Source organism: Amblyraja radiata, chromosome 4, assembly GCF_010909765.2.
Source record: "Amblyraja radiata isolate CabotCenter1 chromosome 4, sAmbRad1.1.pri, whole genome shotgun sequence".
NCBI lineage: Eukaryota > Metazoa > Chordata > Chondrichthyes > Rajiformes > Rajidae > Amblyraja > Amblyraja radiata.
The window spans coordinates 48689869-48710230 of NC_045959.1; the positions used below are offsets into that span (position 1 = coordinate 48689869).

The 20362-nt window shown below is 40.6% G+C and overlaps 1 protein-coding gene across 2 annotated transcripts in view; it reads right to left on the reverse strand.

Annotated features, from left to right (window-relative positions):
• Positions 1-20362, reverse strand: part of prex2 (phosphatidylinositol-3,4,5-trisphosphate dependent Rac exchange factor 2) — a 352555-nt gene that overhangs the window by 20896 nt on the left and 311297 nt on the right. For both annotated transcript variants that reach the window (XM_033019360.1, XM_033019359.1), the window contains one exon: positions 3291-3393. In XM_033019360.1, the coding sequence (XP_032875251.1) occupies positions 3291-3393 (103 nt within the window). The remainder of the gene's footprint in view (positions 1-3290; positions 3394-20362) is intronic.

Sequence of the window (20362 nt, forward strand, 5' to 3'; positions counted from 1 at the left end):
CCTTAGTATAAATATACCTGTCACACTGAAATAACCTGAAATATCACCCTTACAAATTAAATGTACTATTTAAGGAGATATATTCTATGTATGGTCACGAGGGCAATAATTAAATACTCATGACTTCCATTACTTTTTCATGAACACTTCCCATTTCTTTCATTTTCTTGTCATTGAAAAGTAATTTAATTAATAACATTTTTTGAACTATACTTATTTCACAAATTGATTCTATTTTGTACTCCAAAATAAGTTAAAGTATTGCAGCCTGTACTTAATAACATGCTATATTCTGGTATTAATGTCTTAAGTAATGAAGTAGGATTTTTAATTAGCTGCAATGTACTGTGCCTAAATGCATTTTTCAGAGTGTTGGGGAAATGTAATCAATAAATTTAACAACATGATTAACATCTGAAGTAATAGCTCCAAACAGCTCTTCTTCAACAGAATATGGTGACTAAATTGAAATGCTAATAAACTTATTTTTCTGCCTGTACAACATCATTGTTTTCATATCTGTTTTGGAAAAAATATACCAGATTGACAATTCTTGGACTCCTTGGCCCCATTGTGAGTGCCCAATCAGGCAGATTAGAGCACAAAGAAATCTACGAAACAATTTTACAACAAGTGTTGCCTTAGGCAATATTAAACTGATAATTACAATTCACAAAATGTCAAAACTGTCAATAATATGGTTCAAACTGCCACTTGTCTTGAAAAATGAAAGAGATTTGAAATCATATTGTTCAAATTGGAGATACTATAAAGTAGTCTGACTAGCATCACCAACTATACACTTTTTTAATTCTGTGTCTCACCAATATCTTATTCACAGCTGCTTTGTAACATGAGTTTCATTAGACACCGTTCATGAATATGTCAATTCATTGATGATTGCTAAAAAATCTGACTGGTCACCAAGGGCAATTCTAAGCAATACAATCGACATTGCCACATTGTGTTCAGCTCATAGTTTTGGTTCATATCTACACCAAAATGAAAGTAACTATGACCCACTTAATCTGTTAGACATCTGCTATGACAACTATTTCATATATGATGAATTAAATTCCATTCACCATTCCCTTGGTCCACTTTCCCAGGTGATTGAGATCCTGTTGCAATCATACACCTATATCCTGTCATAATCTACCCCTGACATATGCAGAATAACAACAGAAATACATTTCTGTCAAGGACAGAAAAATCATAATGGGGAATAGAGAATGATTGAGAAGCCAAACAATATTTTGTATTGGTCTGCACTGCAACAGACAGATTCTAGAGACATAACTGAAAGCTCTAATGACAAGAAATATAGAGTCATTAATATCACGCAAAAAAAAGTGTTAGGGAAATTAATTAGACCATAACTGGACAAACCCCCTGAGCTTGACAGTCTGCATCCAGATTTCTAAAGGAGATGATCACAGAGACCGCTGATGTCTTTTGCTTACCTTTTAATACACTCTCAATTCTGGAACTACACAAGCGGACAGGATATTAACAAATGTAACTACGCCTTTTAAAAACGGTGAAAGAGAAAACAGAGGGAGCTATAAAGCAGGCAGCATGAGATATAATGTTGCAAAATGGTGGAATTTCATCAGTTAAGGACCCAGTAACAGGATATTAGAAAATCATAATATAATTATGCAGTTGATATGATTTTATAAAGGCAAATATATATATTAGACAAATCTAATGGAGTTTTGGAGAATGTACCTGGCAAGGTAATTAAGGGAGAAAAATCAATGGGTATAAAATATCTGGATATTAAAAAAAGGCATTACAAAAGGTACCAGACCAAATGCTGTTACTCAAGGACTTCCAGCTGCCCCTGTCGGTGTTGTGGTTATTAAATCTTCTACTTCTGTTGCACGAATGACCAGTTTAGTTTAGTTTATTATCACTTGTACTGAGGTACAGTGAAAAGCTTTTGTTTCATGCTAACCAGTAAGTGGAAAGACAATAATTACATCATTATAATCGAGCCATCCACAGAGTAAAGATACATGATAAAGGGAATAACGTGAAACACGTTTAGTGCAAGATAAAGCCAGTAAAGTCCAATCAAAGAGAATCCAAGGGTCTCCAATGAGGTAGATAGTAGTACAGGATTACTCTCTAGTTGTGGTAGGTTGGTTCAGTTGACTGATCACAGCTGGGAAGAAACTGTCCCTGAATATGGAGGTGTGCGTTTTTACACTTCTTTACCTTTTGCCCAATGGGAGAGCGGAGAAGAGGGAGTGGCCGGGATGTGACTCATCCTTGATTATGCTGCTGGCCTTGCCAAGGCAGCATGAGGTATAAATGAAGTTAATGGAAGGGAGGTTGTTTTCTGTGATGGTCTGGGCTGCATTCACATTTATACTCATTATACATTTATACATTTATTTAAGAATAAGGAGTAAGCCATTTAGAACGGAGGCGAGGAAACACTTTTTCTCACAGAGAGTGGTGAGTCTGTGGAATTCTCTGCCTCAGAGGGAGGTGGAGGCAGGTTCTCTGTATGCTTTCAAGAGAGAGCTAGATAGGGCTCTTAAAAATACCGGAGTCAGGCGATATGGGGAGAAGGCAGGAACGGGGTACTGATTGGGGATGATCAGCCATGATCACATTGAATGGCGGTGCTGGCTTGAAGGGCCAAATGGCCTACTCCTGCACCTATTATCTATTGTCTATTGTCTACTCAGTATGAACTGAGGCACAGCAAAAGGATAATGATGGAACAACGCTATTTCCTTAAAACAGATTTCTATTAGTACAGCAATCTAGATGATTATAACATTAGGTTTTTAAAGCCCCATCTCTTTTGATTCTAACATTGAGGATATCTGCAGGATCAACCAATTTATTTAACATATACCTGATATGTTTGTGCCAGGCCATTGAGGCCCTGTGATGGTCACATATATTCAGTTAACGAACCATGGCCGAATAATAATAACCAAAAGATTCACTCCTCCAAGTAGTACCAAAAAAAGCTTTAAAAAATTCAAGCCCTGGATATGTACAATTTAATGAAAGCTGCAAGATTAAATCTTGCATTTGATGCTGGCCGTGCATTATGATAAATGGTTCCTTTGGCCCAAAGAACTGAATCAAATGTCGCGAGTACCGCATTTGATTAGTTCTTCAGCTTAAACTGCAACTGAGTCAATGGGAAGCAAATTGGAATCTTCAGATCTACTATCACAAACCAAGGAGCTTTGACCCATGATCTAAGGATTCAGTTAACATTATGTGCATTTTTTTAAATATGTAGATTTTAGTTTGTGTACCTGTTTCCTCATCATATCAGTAGCCTGCATCAGATAACGTGGAGGTAACCCATGACATCTTGCAAGGATTATTGCCTGTTCCAAAGTGACACTCAATGTACATCTGGAAGAAATGAGAAACATTAATTCACAAATTATCCTGCGGGCTGGACACATTGTCAGACAAGCAGACATTTTCCTTGGTTGCTAGCACTCTATGCAGAGTATGGTCGTGTCCTTCCATTATGGCATGCTTCAGAATTCAGAAGCAGAGCAGAAAACACAACTTTTACCATGTTCAGCATTTAGCACAAGCGATCGAGAAGGAGTTCCTGTTTATGCTCTCAACAAAATGCAAATCTTTACAGAAACTATTTTGAACTTTTAAAAATAAGTAAAACTGTAATTTTGAAAAATACCCATTTTTAAAAACTTCATTTCATTTGTTCCGGTTCTGACCTGAAATAATGTAATTGCAATTTGTGTCTCTGACAACAAAATAATTTTGACAAGGAGGCAAGTGGGATGGTGTCCAGCTGCCAACATTAATTCCCATTGCAGAAAGTTTTAGCATTTGACCAGATATGCCTGGAAGTAAATATGTAAAGCCAAGCAATGGACCTCTCTCCTGCTGATACTTTATCTCTTACATTCATCTCCACCATAACCTGCAACTGTATTATGCCATTTACCATACAGAGGTATCCACCATCTGCAAACAGCGGTCAAGCATTCAACTGAAACAAATTACAAAGTTTACTGATATCCTTTATTCTTTGTATTCTCCATTTAAGCAAAGGTTTACAGGAACACGAATAAGGAAAGTGTCCCACAAATAGGGGGTGATGATACTGAGTGTGATGGGCAGAGGATCCAAGCTTTGACCCACCCACACTTTTCTTTTTCACCTCTAACCCTCTACTCTCAGTCTGAAGAAGGGTCCCCCCCCCCCCCCCCACCAAAATCATTGTATGCACTTTGCTCCATAAATGTTGCCTGACACGCTGCGTTCCTCCAGCACTTTGGGTTTTGCTCAAGTTTCCCAACATCTGCAGTTTTTTCTGTCCCTGGGTCACATGTTCTTGTTATGATTACCTTTGAAAACCTGGCGTGACATAGGAACAATTTTATAGAGAGGATGTTGTGTCTCTGAAGATTCTTTGGGAATAAAGTCATATTTGACAAGCATGTATACACCTCCAGGAATGAGGAACGTATTACACCCTGCATAATCAATCATCGCAGTATTGGTTCTTCCAATAATAGAGATGAAACTGAATCAGGACGCTAACAGTTTTCACACTCCTACACCTTCTTCACGATGGTAAGAGTACAATGAGAGCGTGGCCAGGCTGGTGTGTGTTCTTGATGATGCTTGCTGCCTCTTTGAGACAGTTCCTCTTTGAGACAGTTCCTCTTATGGATCCCTTCAATGGTAGGGAAGTCAGTACCCGTGATGGACCGGACATTGTTCACCACTTTTTGTAAATGAATGCAACTGCTAGGACCCCTGCATGTGTATTTGTGATGTCAAATGCAAGAACGATCACTGAATTTCAGCAGTCTCTGGGTTATGGAAAGTGTTTAAGCTGCCGAAAGTGACCTCTGATGTCCTGTGTTCCAATCAGATGATTTTAAATCAAGCTGCAAGGTAGCGTTTCGAGCTTTGCTTCGACAAACAAAAATAATCACATTTGCTTAAGGTCAAGCCTCTAGTGACTATAATCTACAATATTAAGTTCAGTAACCTAAGACTCCACCAGGATTGCCAGATTGGCTTTTTTAGTGCCAAATTCCAGAAATCTGGCTTTTTAAAATTTGGTTGGCATCAGAAAATTAATTTGGCTTTTGGGCTTTTTCCTGGCTTTTTTACATGCTAAAATTATCTGCATGAAAATGACATACCATCCTTTTTCTAAAACATTTTCCTTTAATAGAAATCTTTTATGGTCAGCTACATTTGGCAATATTTCTGCCACCAACTAAGAGGGTGGGAGCACTAGGACCCACCCAGCAGTCAGGCCACGTGCTGTGCACTGTGCATTCAATATGCAGCATCCAAGCTACCATCAAATATTGGATATTTACTGTCAGAAGTACCCAATTGGTTTTGCCGTAGTGAATTAAGACGAGAAACATATAAAGAATTGTTTAGAGTGATGAACCCAGCTACAGAATTTGAACCAACTCGAACTGCCCCCCCTCCCTTTTGAAAAACCTTCATTTACGTAGAAACATAGAAAATAGGTGCAGGAGGAAGCCATTCGGCCCTTCAAACCAGCGCCGCCATTCATTGTGATCCTGGCTGATCGTCCCCTATCAATAACCCGTGCCTGCCTTCTCCCCATATCCCTTGACTCCACTAGCCCCTAGAGCTCTATCTAACTCTCTCTTAAATCCATCCAGTGACTTGGCCTCTACTGCCCTCTGTGGCAGGGAATTCCATAAATTCACAACTCTCTGGGTGAAAAAGTTTTTTCTCACCTCAGTCTTAAATGACCTCCCCTTTATCCTAAGACTGTGGCCCCTGGTTCTGGACTCACCCAACATTGGGAACATTTTTCCTGCATCTAGCTTGTCCAGTCCTTTTATAATTGTATATGTTTCTAAAAGATTCCCCCTCCTCCTTCTAAACTCCAGTGAATACAAGCCTAGTCTTTTCAATCTTTCCTCATATGTCAGTCCCGCTATCCCAGGGATCAATCTCGTGAACCTATGCTGCACTGCCTCAATCACAAGGATGTCCTTCCTCAAATTAGGAGACGAAAACGGTACACAATACTCCAGATGTGGTCTCACCAGAGCCTTATACAACTGCAGAAGAACCTCTTTACTCCTATACTGAAATCCTCTTGTTATTAAGGCCAACATTCCATTAGCTTTCTTCACTGCCTGCTGTACCTGTAAGCCAACTTTCAGTGACCGGTGTACAAGGACGCCCAGGTCTCGCTGCACCTCCCCCTTACCTAACCTAACCCCATTGAGATAATAATCTGCCCTTGTGTTTTTGCTGCCAAAGTGGATAACCTCACATTTATCTATATTATACTGCATCTGCCACACATCTGCCCACTCACTCAACCTGTCCAGGTCACCCTGCAACCTCCTAACATCCTCTTCACAGTTCACACTGCCACCCAGCTTTGTGTCATTCGCAAACTTGCTAGTGTTGCCCCTAATTCCCTCTTCCAATTCATTAATATATATGGTAAACAGTTGCGGCCCCAACACCGAGCCTTGCGGCACTCCTCTCGCCACTGCCTGCCATTCTGAAAAGGACCCGCTCACTCCTACTCTTTGCTTCCTGTCTGTCAACCAATTTTCTATCCACGGCAACACCCTACCCCCAATACCATGTGCTCTAATTTACGCGGTGGCTTGTGGGTGGAAAGATATTTTGATGAACTGGAAAAACCTAAAGGTTTATTTTGCTTCTGCTGAACTAGCCCAATCAAAGTTAGATACAAAATTCAAAGCAAGACTCCTAAAGGAAATGGTGTCAGACTACAAAAACTAATTGTTCTTTGTGTTTGCAACACCTGTTGTGCAGGAATTTGAAAGACTGAACAGCCTTTTTCAGCAAACCAAAGCTGATCCTCATGAATTGTACCAAAAACTATTCTTACACCAGAAGAGTCTTCAGAACAGACTGTATGATGCCAAAGGACAGAAAAAAAATGATTTTGGTATCAAATTCTTAACAGCATGTAATAAGTTCCGACAGCAGAACAACTGTGCTGAAGCTCATCTGGAAATAAAAAAATGTCAAAGAAAGATGTATGTCTATCCTAGAAGAAGCTCTCTGTCAGGTTACATGTAAACTTACGTTGGCAAGAGATACATTTGAAAGTTTATCAAAATTGAGCCCTGTGATAATTATGAATCAAATTTCGATGCCTAGGTTTCCCGGGTTACCCTTTATACACCATGCAGGTAACAAGGTCAACACAATTGAAGAACAATACAGACAAATGCCTTTTGTTGATTGGCAAGAAGAAGCTCTATTTAAGAAAAATGGCCCCCTTTTGACACTGAACAGTTTTGGATTGGTGTACTTCAGCATCAGGCATTTATAGAGCTCGCCACTTTTGCCCTTACTTACCTAATAACCCCTGCCAGGAATGCTGTGGTTGAGAGGATATTCTCTCTTGTATCCTCCGTTAAAACGAAGGCAAGAAACAGAATGCAGCTGAATCTTCTTGATGCAATTGTGAGAATCAGGGCAGAACTGTTGCTTTCAAGCAAATATTGCAAAGACCACTGCATCTCCAGAAATGCTGAAAAACTTCACATCGGACAAGATTTATGCCATATGTTCCATTCATTCCAGTGGGGAGGATAGTAGTGACCTGGATCTGGAGCTTTTCATGTGATGCGTGTATGAAAAATATATCAAAGATTTTTGGGCTTTTTTCTGGGTTTTTCTAGTATTGTTTTTTTTTTTTAGGCTTTTCCGAGTGTCGTTTGATTATAAATTAAATTTTCAATCTGGCAACCCTGGACTCAACTTGTGTTCAATCTTCAGCCTTCTTTATCACAGACCCTATAATGTATTCCCCAACTCACTAGATGCCACACAAAAAAGACACACAGTGCTGCAGCAGGCCAAGCAGCTTCTCTGGAAGACTGGATAGGTGACTTTTCAGGCCGTGACCCTTCTTTAGACTAATTGTAGTAAGAGAGAGAAAGTAGGACAAAACTTGGCAAGTGATATGTAGATCCATGCGGAGAGGTGGATTGGCAGATGGTTGGATGAAGGCCAGGGGTGAAAAGAAGACAAAAGGCTGTGAGATGCAGAGAGGAATGAAGTGTGCAGTGAGAGAAAGAGGATGGGAGGAAGGGAAAAGGGGGTAAAATGGGTTCACATCTGGGTGGGGCATCGGGGGGGGGTGGGTGGGAGGGAGAGATGGTTCAGCACCTGCTGTTCCAGGTGTCTCCAGAGATGCCACTACCTCTTGACAACTTCAAATGCAGCCTGAAATCTCCCTTTAATGTTGCATTCAGACAATTCCCAAATTCCTTTTCCAGCAATGCTCAAAATGTGTTTCCGCCCCTACCGACAGGAGCATTGGAGCTGCTTGGAGTTGTCTCTCATGTTATACAAATGATACATTTGTGGATGAAAATAAAGCTTATTTGTACTGTATGTTTGAACTAAACCAGTTCTGGCAGCAAGCTTTCAAATGTCTTCTATTAAGTAATAGAGGCTGTGTTTTTCTTCAGTTCTATTTCACTGAATCCGATACCGCGAATCAAATTACTTCTCAATAGCACAGTATCAAGTCCGAGACATTTAATCACAGCCACAGTGCAAAAATCTGATTTTCTATTTGACTCCAAATTATATCATCTTCATAATAATCAAATTAACTTTCTTCTTTTTGGTGTAAATATAGTTCTAATTAACTGGGAATTAACAAGCTATCCCTGAAGGGCTCAGTGCAAGAAAGAGTGGGGGGTGGATGTTTGTTTTCCTTCCAAGCAGTGGAATAATATTGGCAATTCTCAACAAAAAAGTAAGGGTACCACAATATGACTTGATAGTTCTTTAGCAAAAAATACTTGCTGGTGCTGATGAACATAGAAAAGTACAGCACGAGAACATGCCCTTGGGCCCACAATATCTGCCTGCACATATTCCATATCCCTCCGTTCCCTGCATATCAATATGCATATCCGAAAGGCTCTTAAATGCCACTATCATTTCTGCAACGATCACCAACCCTGGCAGTGCGTTCTAGACGCTTACCACCATCTGTGTAAATAAAGCGTGCCCCGCACATCTCAATTAAACTTTACCCCTCTCTCCTTAAAGCCATGCCCTCCAATGTTTGATTTTTTCATCCTGGGGAAAAGGTGACTGACTGTCTCATCTTTGGCTCTCAAACTATTTGGAGTTAAAGCAAGCCATTCAAAGATCTTTTGAATTCTATTTCTTCACAGGGAAAATACAAACGGACAATCAAATGAAACTGTATCCATACTAATTTATTGTCTAAAAGTGGGACCAAAAATGAAGGCCTGGTAAGTTTAAAAGGAACGCATGAAGCAAAGTTCCAATGAATGAGAGGAATACAGTAAACAGTCATGGTGGGTTTAAACAACCACCTGACTTAAACAATGAGCCAGAGCTAGGGAATCAACTAGAAAAAAAACTCAAGATAAGTAAAACAGTAAGTGATCTCTTCTTAATAATATGTACATCCTTTTATTCTGAAGCTACGCCCTCTGCTTCTAGACTCTCCCATTACAGGAACATCCTTTCCATGTCCACTCTATCTATGGCCTTTCATTATCTGGTAGGTTTCAATGAAATTCCCCCTCATTCTTCTAAACTCCAGCGAATACAGGCCCAGAGCACTCAAACGCTCCTCATAAACTAAAGTAAATTATCCCCGAGATCATTCTTGTAAACCTCCTGCGGACCCTCTCCAACACCAGCACATCTAAACATTACTCCCTATGTCAAGGACTAGTGTGCAGAAAAAAAATAGTAAATAGGCATAGATAATTTTATGTTTTGTTTTTGGAAGGCTTTCATAGTGGAGATGTTTCAGCCACATTTCAAGTACTTTCCTACAAGGGAGAAAGATAGGAACATTGAAGACAGATGATCATCAATAGTTTAACTAAAGCAGAAAAAAAACAGGATATAACTGTGACCACAAGAGAGAACCAGGCTGACTACAGAAAATACTGAAGGAAAATATTTACTTATCAAGGTGCAAACTTGGTAGAAAAACTAAGTGAATAATTTATACTGTTCATCAATAGGATTTGATTTAGTTTAGTTTAGAGATGCAGCGCGGAAACAGGCCCTTCAGCCCATCAGGTCCACACCGATTAGCAATCCCCGCACATTAACACAACCCTACACACACACTAGGGGCAATTTACACTTATACCAAGCCAATTAAGCACCAAACCTGCACGTCTTTGGAGTGTGGAAGGAAACCGAAGATCTCAGAGAAAACCCAAGGTTGAAGAAGGGTTTCGGCCCGAAACTTTACCTATCTCCTTCGCTCCATAGATGCTGCTGCACCCGCTGAGTTTCTCCAGTATTTTTGTGTACCTTCGATTTTACAGCATCTGCAGTTCCTTCTTGAACAGAGAAAACCCAAGCAGGTCACGGGAAGAACGTACAAACTCTGTACAGACAGCACCCGTAGTTGGGATCAAACATGGGTCTCTGGCGCTGCAAGCACTGTAAGGCAGCAACCCTACCACTGCACCACTGTGTCGCCCGATTTGCTGATTGTCAGCAAAAGAAGATCAATTTAAGATTCTGGATTGTTTAAAAAGAGTAGTTATCGGGAATGTTTGTTGTACATAAAATGGATCAATAACCAGATCCAGATACGGTGCATCTACTTTGCTGAGAGAAGTAAGAGATGAAACTCCAGAGGCTAATGGCCATAATCTCCAAATATCTCTAAACATAGAACTGTAAAGCTGTAAATGGTAGAAACGTTTTCAAAATGCTGTGTAAGGATAAACTTTGTCATAAATACAGAGAAGTCAGTTTCATCTTGGTGATGAGGTGTTTTCAGAGACAATAGCCAAGGATAAGATTAGCAGTCACTTGGACAAATGTGGATTGATTAAAGAAAGCCACCATTTATTTGTCAAAGGCAAAGCATGGCTTATTAATTTGATAAATGTCTTTGAAGATTAACAGAAAAGGTCAAAGAGAGAAATGCAAGTATGAAATTCCAAAAGCAATTTGATAAAGTGCCAGATAATAGGCTTGTCATCAAGAGACAATGGTGGAGAATAGTAATGAAAATTGTAGTTCAGATTGGAGGGCGGTGTACAGTGAAACATGTCAGTAGAGTACTTGAACTACTACCTTTCTTTATAGTAATAATGGAGACTTGGGTGCACAGGTCATAACTTCCAAATCTGCAGATGACATAAAATTCAGAGATGCAGTGAATTGTGATAAGTAATGGTAACTGACTTCAAGGAGATACAGATGGAATGGTTGACAGGAGCGGAAACTCATTGCTAAAAAATGTGGTGTTATATTTTGGTAGGAGAAAGTAGAAGTTGTTTTGGGTGGCACAGTGGTGCAATGGTCGAGTTGCTGCCTTTTAGCACCAGAGACCCAGGTTCGATCCTGACTATGGGTGCTGTCTGTATATATGTTTATATGTTCTCCCTGTGATTGCATGGGTTTTCTCTGGGTCCTTCGGTTTCCACCCACATTCCAAAGACGTGCAGGTTCGTAGGTTAATTGGCTACTGTAAATTTTTTCTAATGTGGGGCTAGACCTAGTGTACCAATGATTGTTGGCCGGCATGGACACGAAGGACCTGCTTCCAAGCTGTATCTCTAAACTAAACTGATATAAACAAAACACCATAATTCTAAATGATGACAAGGAACAGACAGATCTGGTGCTAACTAATGAAGTGGCAGGGCAGATTGAGAAAATGACTAAAAACAAACAGGAATTTAAGCTTTCTGAATATATAGAGTACAAGAACAAGGAAAACATGATGAACCTTTATAAACACAGGAGGGTACACAAAAATGCTGGAGAAACTCAGCGGGTGCAGCAGCATCTATGGAGCGAAGGAAATAGGCGACGTTTCGGGCCAAAGCCCTTCTTCAGACTTCAGACTTTATAAACACAGGAGTAGTTTATCCAGTTTGGACACTTTGAGAAAGATATGAAAGCCTGAGAAAGTGTACGTAAGATACTTATTAAATGGTTCCAATAACAAAACATAATTTTGTCCCACTAGAGAGGCTGGAATTATTCATATTGGAACAGAGAAATATGAGGAGATCTGACAAAGGTACTTAAAATCAGGAAGGATAGAGTAGGGCAGACAAAGAGAAGATGTCGACACTGGTTATTAGTTATGTAGAATGAAGGTGATCTGCAAAATAATAAAATATGAAGTAAGCCAATGCACTACCAAGTGTAGTAATGGAGTTCACTGCAGCATTGAAAAGGGAGTTGGACAAACAATAGAAAGTGAAGAATTTGTCATTCATCGGGGAGAGGCAAGGTGTTGAATTAGTAAGGACTTAACAGCCATATGGCTTCATCTCACACCATACCACTATGTTATTCTGAATTGCATAGTTTATCATGAAAACTGTCACCAACATAATTTTTAAATTCTCATCTACAGAGAAAAAGCTTCTTGTTTACAAAGTACCAGTCCACCTAATCTCTGCCTGACTAGGTTTTATTTGGCAGCTAATATCTACTTCAAGGATTAGATAGTTAATTCCCATCTAATTTATTTAGGAAAGGAATTTCAATGGAAAAACATTTACAATATGTAATGGAAGTCAAAATACAGAATCAAACCAAACAATTTTCTGATTAGGGTATTATAAGAGAGATTGGCATTTTCATGATGAGCATGCTATTGTACTCTCACTGAATTACTTCCAGCATGTTCACAGTAATAATATTCATTTTGTTTGCATTTTTGTCATTGGAATGTAGGTCTTAATCATGCCTTGGGACTTTAAGATATAGTGCTCCATTCTTTTTGCAATTTCAAGAGTTTAATTCCTTGTACTTGATGCATAATTTTCCCATTCTTATTTCATTCAAGCCTATGTAGGTGAATCTGTTGATGATTTTTGACGTGTTGGTATAAATTGCTTATTTTCCAGCAAAAAAACAAAATCAGCTACTTTTTCAACAAAAGGATCTTAAATATTACACATGCAAGATAATGTTCATCCCTTACTGATATTTTCCTTCTATTTCTTACATTTCAAATTTGAATTTTATAAACATTGGAACTACTTTAGATACCCTGAATTAGTGGAAATGTTAACACCCAAGATTCTTTCCATAATCAGCCATTTGTCCATAAGCCTATTAAAAAGATTACTGCCTTGCAATCCCAACAGAGGAATTTTCTGTGATAATGATAATGCTATTTTACTGATAGAATGGAAGTTACTGAATTATGCCTCTGGCAATCAAACCTTAATACTGCAGTGCTGTAAATCATTGATATTGATTTGGTGCACATTGTGTCTCTCTAATCACCATCCATTGAATTTTTCTGGAGAAATTACCATGCTGTTTCCTGCACTCTTCAGTAAATTGGGTTTGCTTTACAACAAACAGTTTGCAGTGGCCCCAGTTTGCAGCTGCCTCAAACTCCTGATTGCTAATGTTCTCGTTCGATTCTTAAAATGAATTGTAGACACTCTGACCCAACAGGCTTGGATCACATCTGGCATGCATTCTATCAGATCGGCTAAGGTGCTATACTTTCTCATTTTCAAGCCTGATTGCTTTAATACACATGTCCAAAGCTTGCAGCCACTAACTATTTTCAAAAACATGGACCTTGAAACTGGATTACGTAGCACATCCATCTTAAAATCAATTTAACCAACAGAAAATGGGGTTTATTACTAGGAAGCAATGCTGAGGCTTTATTGGGAAAAGGTTAGGCCACATTTGGAGTACTCTGAGCAGTTTTGGGCCCCATACCTGAGGAGGGATGTGTTGAAGTTGGCAAGAGTCCAGAGGTGGTTCACAAGAATGATTCCGGGGAATATTTGAGTTAACGTACGAGAGCGTTTGATGGCTCTGGGCCTGAGCTGAGCTTTGAAATGAAGTGGGAATCTCATTGATACCTACCGTATAATGAAAGGCCAAGATAGAGTGGACATGGAAAGGTTGTTTCAGTAATGGGAGAGCCTAGAATGAGATAGCACAGCCTCAGATTAAAAGAACGTACTTTTAGAATGGAGAAGATGAGGAATTCCTATAGCCAAAGGGTGGTGAATCTGAGGAATTCATTGCCACAGATGGCTGTTGAGCCCAAGGCATTGGGTATTTTTAAAGTGGAGATTGATAGGTTCTTGATTAATAAGCATCAAACGTTATGAGAAGGCGGCAGGAGAATTGGGTCGAGAGGGCAAAATAGATCAACCATTGGTCTAATTCTGCTCCTATGTCTTATGGTCTTACAAATTGGCAACATCCAGGTTGGTTTTGGTGGACAGGTACCTGATGCAATGGGTTCAGCCAGGACGCCAAATCCAGCTCGTTGATCCAGTTTCCCACTTTGTATTAGTGAAAAGAAAGTAAGAGCAACGTGCAATAAACATTGAGTTGTCGAGGACTTTCCATGTAAGGAATTCAGGAACGAATATCAATGTGGCTTACAGAAAATGCTGGAGTAACTCAGCAGGACAGGCAGCAGAATCTCTGGAGAGAAGGAATGGGTGACGTTTCGGGTCGAGACCCTTCTTCAGACTGATGTCAGGGGAGTGGGCGGTACAGAGATAAAATGTAGTCTGAAACAGTAAGACTGGGAGGAGAACTGGGGAGGGGGAGGGAATGGGGAGAGAGGGAAAGCAAGGGCTACTTGAAGTAAACCATTTAAATCAGCATCTGCACTTCTTTCCTACACAGCAATGTGGTTTATCTCTCAGTTCTATTTTAAAGGGCATTGTAATGTCTTGACAATGATTAATTTACATGATGAACTGTTCCAGCCCAAATGTTCCAGATTATCTGTGAAATAGGTACATTGTACAAATCAGCTACACTGCATTACTCACTTGTCTAATGGGATCACTGCATCAACATACACTCAGATAGTGAGATTGGAATGCACTTTCTTAAATGTGCACAACATTTGTGCTACAAATCAGACATAATTATCCAAAGTCCAATTTTCTGACATTTATAATCCTGTTGTTCACAGACTGTGAGAAATATTTGATCATGAAATATATTTTCTGAAATATATCAGTCTATTACCTGCCTGGCTTTGTCCTGCCCCTCCTTTCTTCCAGCTTTCTCCGCCCCCCCCCCCCCCCCCCACTCCATAAATATATATATATATTGTTATACATTTACCACCTAAGCTCCTTTACAAATATCCTCCAGAAATTGCTCACATGACAAACAAACGAATAAAATTTATGATTTATCACAGAGGAATGGTACACCTTAACAAATTTTGTATGCTGTAATAATATGTGACACTATTAATATGTGACATATTAATAGTGAAAGAATGATTTAAAACAAAATACGATTCACAGCATTCAAATTGATGCTGCAAATACTTCACTTCATCTTGCTCACATAAACAATTTAATTATTCATGACATTACTTTTGCAGTCCAACCTCTACAACGTTAGTAGATTACAGCCTCGACTGCTTATAAATCATTGCTGCTAGAATCGTAAGTTGTTTATAGTCCATTGGGATGCTGTGAAACTTTTCATGTTGCGAGTACATCTAATTAATATCCTCTGCAAAAAATGAAATCAGGCCAGAAAACGAGAAATTGCCATCGAGCTGGGAAGGAGGAGTAATTCTCCAGGAACCAGTGGCTATCCCAAATAATTTCAAACTAACTAAGCTACCATTAAGCATAGCAGCAGATTTGGAATTGCAGTTTTGTTAAATAACATAAATTGATGGCATTTTATTCTATATCAGTATAAAAGATACCTAGAACTAAAATTTGCTTGGCATCTGCAAAAATGCATTAAAGAGTCCCCATGCAGTGGGCCAATAAAACGTCTTGTTCAATGGTTTCTTTATTGTCACGTGCACCAGGTACAGTGAAAAACATTTTTTGCATACAGCTCAGCAAGACTATCCCACTACATACGTAAGCACAATTCCCCGGTCAGTGCACAATATGCACAAAACAGCCCACTGAGTCCAGCTGCAAGAAGCAACTGGCCACAAAGCCCGTTGCAGCCGTTGCCTCTATTCCGGTCGTCCCTCTCCATGCCTGGCCCTCTTCAGCCCTTGTTCCCTGCGGGGGGGCGGTGATACCTTCCCCACTCCACAAGCACTGCAGCAGTTCAAGAGGTATTTTCATCACCATCTTCTCAAGGCCAATAAGACATGCAATCAAATATTGGCTCAAGCATGGAACGAAACAACCATCTGCTGGAGGAACTCAGTGGTTCAGGCAGCATCTGTGGAGGGAAATGGACAGTCCAGGGGAAGCAGCCCAATCTTAAATGTTGACTGTCCATTTCTCTTCACACGATCTCCCGTGTACAAAGCCACGCTGACCATCCCAAATCGCCACCTGCCTTTTCAAATGCATGCATATCTTATTCCTCTGAATCCCATCCAGTAACTTAACTACCACAGGTGTACTGGTCTGTAGTTCCTAACATTTTATTTACATATCTTGTTAAATAAATGCACAACAATAACCACAGTTAATGATGATGAATTTATAACAACCAGGGTTCCTGCAATCTCCTCTAGCTTCTCACAGTGTTCTTGAACACACCGGATAAGTATCTGTTGACTTATCCATCTTCAGATGTTTTTAAGACTTCAAGCACTTCCTCATCTGCAGTGCAGACTATACCCAAGACAACCCCATTAACTTCCCTGAGTTCCCTGGCATTCAAATCTTTCTGCACAGTAAAAACAGAAGAGAGTTCCATTGAAGACTTCCATTTAGCTATGCTCCAAACATAGCCATCCACTTTGGTTGTTGATGGCCCTATTCTAGCCCTAACTATTCCTTTTCCCCTTTTATATTTATATACTCTTTGGATACTCCTTAATCTTCTCTGCACATTTCCCATGGTGTTACCCATCGTCCATGACTCCACATAGATGTCCACTTTGATCACCAAGACGGCCCATTTTCTCCCGTGTTAAGCTTTTGCTCTTAACATACTTACAGTACCTCTCAAGATTCCCCTTTACCTTGTCTGACAAAGCTACCTAATGCTCCCTTTGGCCCTCCTGGTTTCCTTCTTAAATACAGACTCCTCGACTTACGAAAGGGTTGCATTCCACAATCCCCTACATAAATCTGATTTTACACAAGACAGATCACCTTGAAACTAGTTAGAAACGAAGAACTGCAGATACGAGTCGAAACACAAAGTGGCACAAAGTGCTGGAGTAACTTACTAGGTCAGGCAGCTTCTCGGGAGAACAGTTGACCTGACATTTCAGGTCGAGTCGATCCTTCTTCAGACTGATTCAATCTGCTGAGTTACTCCAGCTCTTTGTGTTGTTTCACCTTAAAACTAGGCGCTGATGCCACTGGCAGCACCAGCGAGCCTTTCTTCACCAGCTGCCAACCCAATCAGCTGCTACAGCTGTTGTTGTGGCTCACTGTGGACAGCACTTTCTTCAGGTCGCTAGAAATGCTCGCTCACTGTGGGTCTCGCTCCCCTCTCACCAGCTGCCATTTCTTCCTGTGGGCCAGCACTTTGCCTGCTCCGCTGCTCCGCTGCTCCGCTGCTCCGCTGCTCCCACCTCCACCCCCCCCCTCCCCCCCATCCTTCTCCCGTCACTTCGTCCCCTCCACAGCTCCCCCTCCCCCCCCCCCCATCACTACCTCCTCCTCCTTCGCCCCAGATGTCCTAGTTTGAAGATGTCGGAGACTCTGGGGAGGAGGAGGAGGCGGCGGTGGCGGGAGCCTCACGGTGACTGAGCGGGTCCCGTCAGTGGCGGTAGCCTGGAGAAAGCGTGTCGGCCAAGGGCGACGACGTGAGCCGGTACAACAGGCACGTCGACCCGACAGTGCGACAGCTGGGGAAGAAGGGCTCGCTGGTGCACCTTGTGGCAGTGACTCAGTTGTAGCCAAATCGGGAAGAGCACAAGCCACCACAATGTTTTTATATGAAATGGACGGAACGCCCTCACTATCCTCCTGTTGCAATAACACAGGACATTCAGCAAATGGGACCACCTATTGCGAATTGTTTACACAAGTGTACGTCTATGCAACTTGCCCATTAAACAAGAAGGGGACTGCCTGACCACTTTTAAAAGTGGCACTTGTATGTTTGGAGACGTACAAGTCCACAGTTGCTGGAATCCTGAGCAAAAAACAAAATCTGGAGGAACTGAGCCTGTGGAGGGAAATGGACAGCTGGCTGATGAGTCTGCTCTGACCCAAAAAGTCATGCTGAGTTCCTCAAACAGTTTGTTTTTTACTCACTTCTCACTTAATCTGCTTTCCCAGCATCTGTCCAGGAAATAATTTGTCGTTATATTTATACATTTGTAGAGGAATTTTGATAAATATCAAGTGTTTTTATAACATGTAAACAATCACAGCTTGTGAAAATGCACATTCATCATGATCTTATTTGCTTTTCTTTTTAATTCCATCACTCAATGTCAAGAGATTTCTGTAATATTAAAGCAAAAACATCATGATAACTGTGAAGATTTCGACAAGATACTCTCATGATAACTGCAAACTGTCACCAAATGAATTCAGTTAATTCAACAGATTTCCGTGACAAGGTATAAATAAAACAATGCTCTGCTAATCAGCAATTTTCTGTTGCTATGTCTCATAGAAACATAGAAAATAGGTGCAGGAGTAGGCCATTCGGCCCTTCGAGCCTGCACCGCCATTCAATATGATCATGGCTGATCATCCAACTCAGTATCCTGTACCTGCCTTCTCTCCATACCCCCTGATCCCTTTAGCCACAAGGGCCACATCTAACTCCCTCTTAAATATAGTAAATGAACTGGCCTCAACTGCCTTCTGTGGCAGAGAATTCCACAGTCTCGTTAGGAAGGTAGTTAATATGATAAAATATTATCATACAGCTGAAAATTTCCCTCAAAACCTTGTTACAAATATAATTATGTATAATTGGTTGCATTCAGAAATCATTTCTGACGTGCTGTGCTAGTTGATATTACCCATGACACAAGTGGATGTGTTAAAATAGAATTAAACATACAATGATGCAGATGACTTAAAAGTTCTACATTTTTTTGTTTGCCTCGCTGACCGATTTGAGCATTTTTAGCAAAAGAGTGTGGGTCTGTGCAAAGCATGCGCTGCACATTGTACGTCACAGAAACAAAAATGGGTATGCGTGGGAAACCTGGATAGGAGCTCATGAAAGTCCCTTTATGAATGAAAGAAAACATACTAATCTCATCCCTGGACCCATGATTGCAGATCCACCTCCCCCACCTGGGATTTTCAGAAACATTTCAGAAAGAAAACCACTTGTTTTAGGGCGGCCACAGTGTGCAGCGGTAGAGTTGCTGCCTTACAGCGCTTGCAGCACTGGAGACCCGGGTTCGATCCCGACTACGGATGCTGACTGTACGGAGTTTGTACATTCTTCCCATGACCGCGTGGGTTTTGTTTGGTTTCTTCCCACACTCCAAAGACGTTCAGGAATGCAGGTTAATTAGCTTGGTGTAAGTGTAAAATTGTTCCGAGTGTGTGTAGGATAGTGTCAATGTGCGGTGATCACTGGTCGGTGTGGACTCGGTGGGCCGAAGGGCCTGTTTCCGCGTTGTATCTCTAAGCTAAACTGAACCCCATCGCCCCACTTTAAACTGCCCAGCTGTCAACCTTGACAACAAGGATGGCTTTACTCATTGGATGTTAAATGGCACACCATGTTAAGCTTCAAATAAAACAAATCCTTCTAATCAAATGGGAATATATGGGCCACTTTAATATCTGTGGGTCCAACAACACACAAGATGTTGTGCCCATCAAAAACCTCATCACCTGCCCCAATATCACTTGGACACGATTCAGATTTACAAGGATGTTGCCAGAACAGGAAAATTGTAGCCATAAGGAAAGACTGGAAGATTGATATGCTGGACTTGATTAGTTGGATTACAGAAGACCAAGGAGACTTAATTGAGGGATTAAAATTATGAAAGGCCCGGATAAAATAATAAAGAATAATATAAAATAACAATTACAGCATGGAAACAGGCCATCTCGGCCAAATAGGAAGCATCCATTTCCATTAGTAGTGGGGAGGGGGATTTAAAGTAATGGAAATCCTTATGTTTATTTGTGAACTGGTCAGGATCAAGAAGTCATTGGCTGACAGAGTGGGTAGAGACAGAAACCCTTATTGCATTTAAACATGGATATATATTTGAAGAGCCACGGCCAGTACAGCTATAGACCAAATGCTGTAAAATAGGATTAGGTTTTCACATGATGGGCTGAATACAAAGTAGATCCCTTTTTTCATCCCTGCTGCAGTCCGTAACTACGCAGTATGCATCTAGCTTTGTTCAGCCCCTGTTGCTCGTACAGCCACGAGCAACAGGGGCTGCCGACAGTGGGAACCAAGGCCCCAA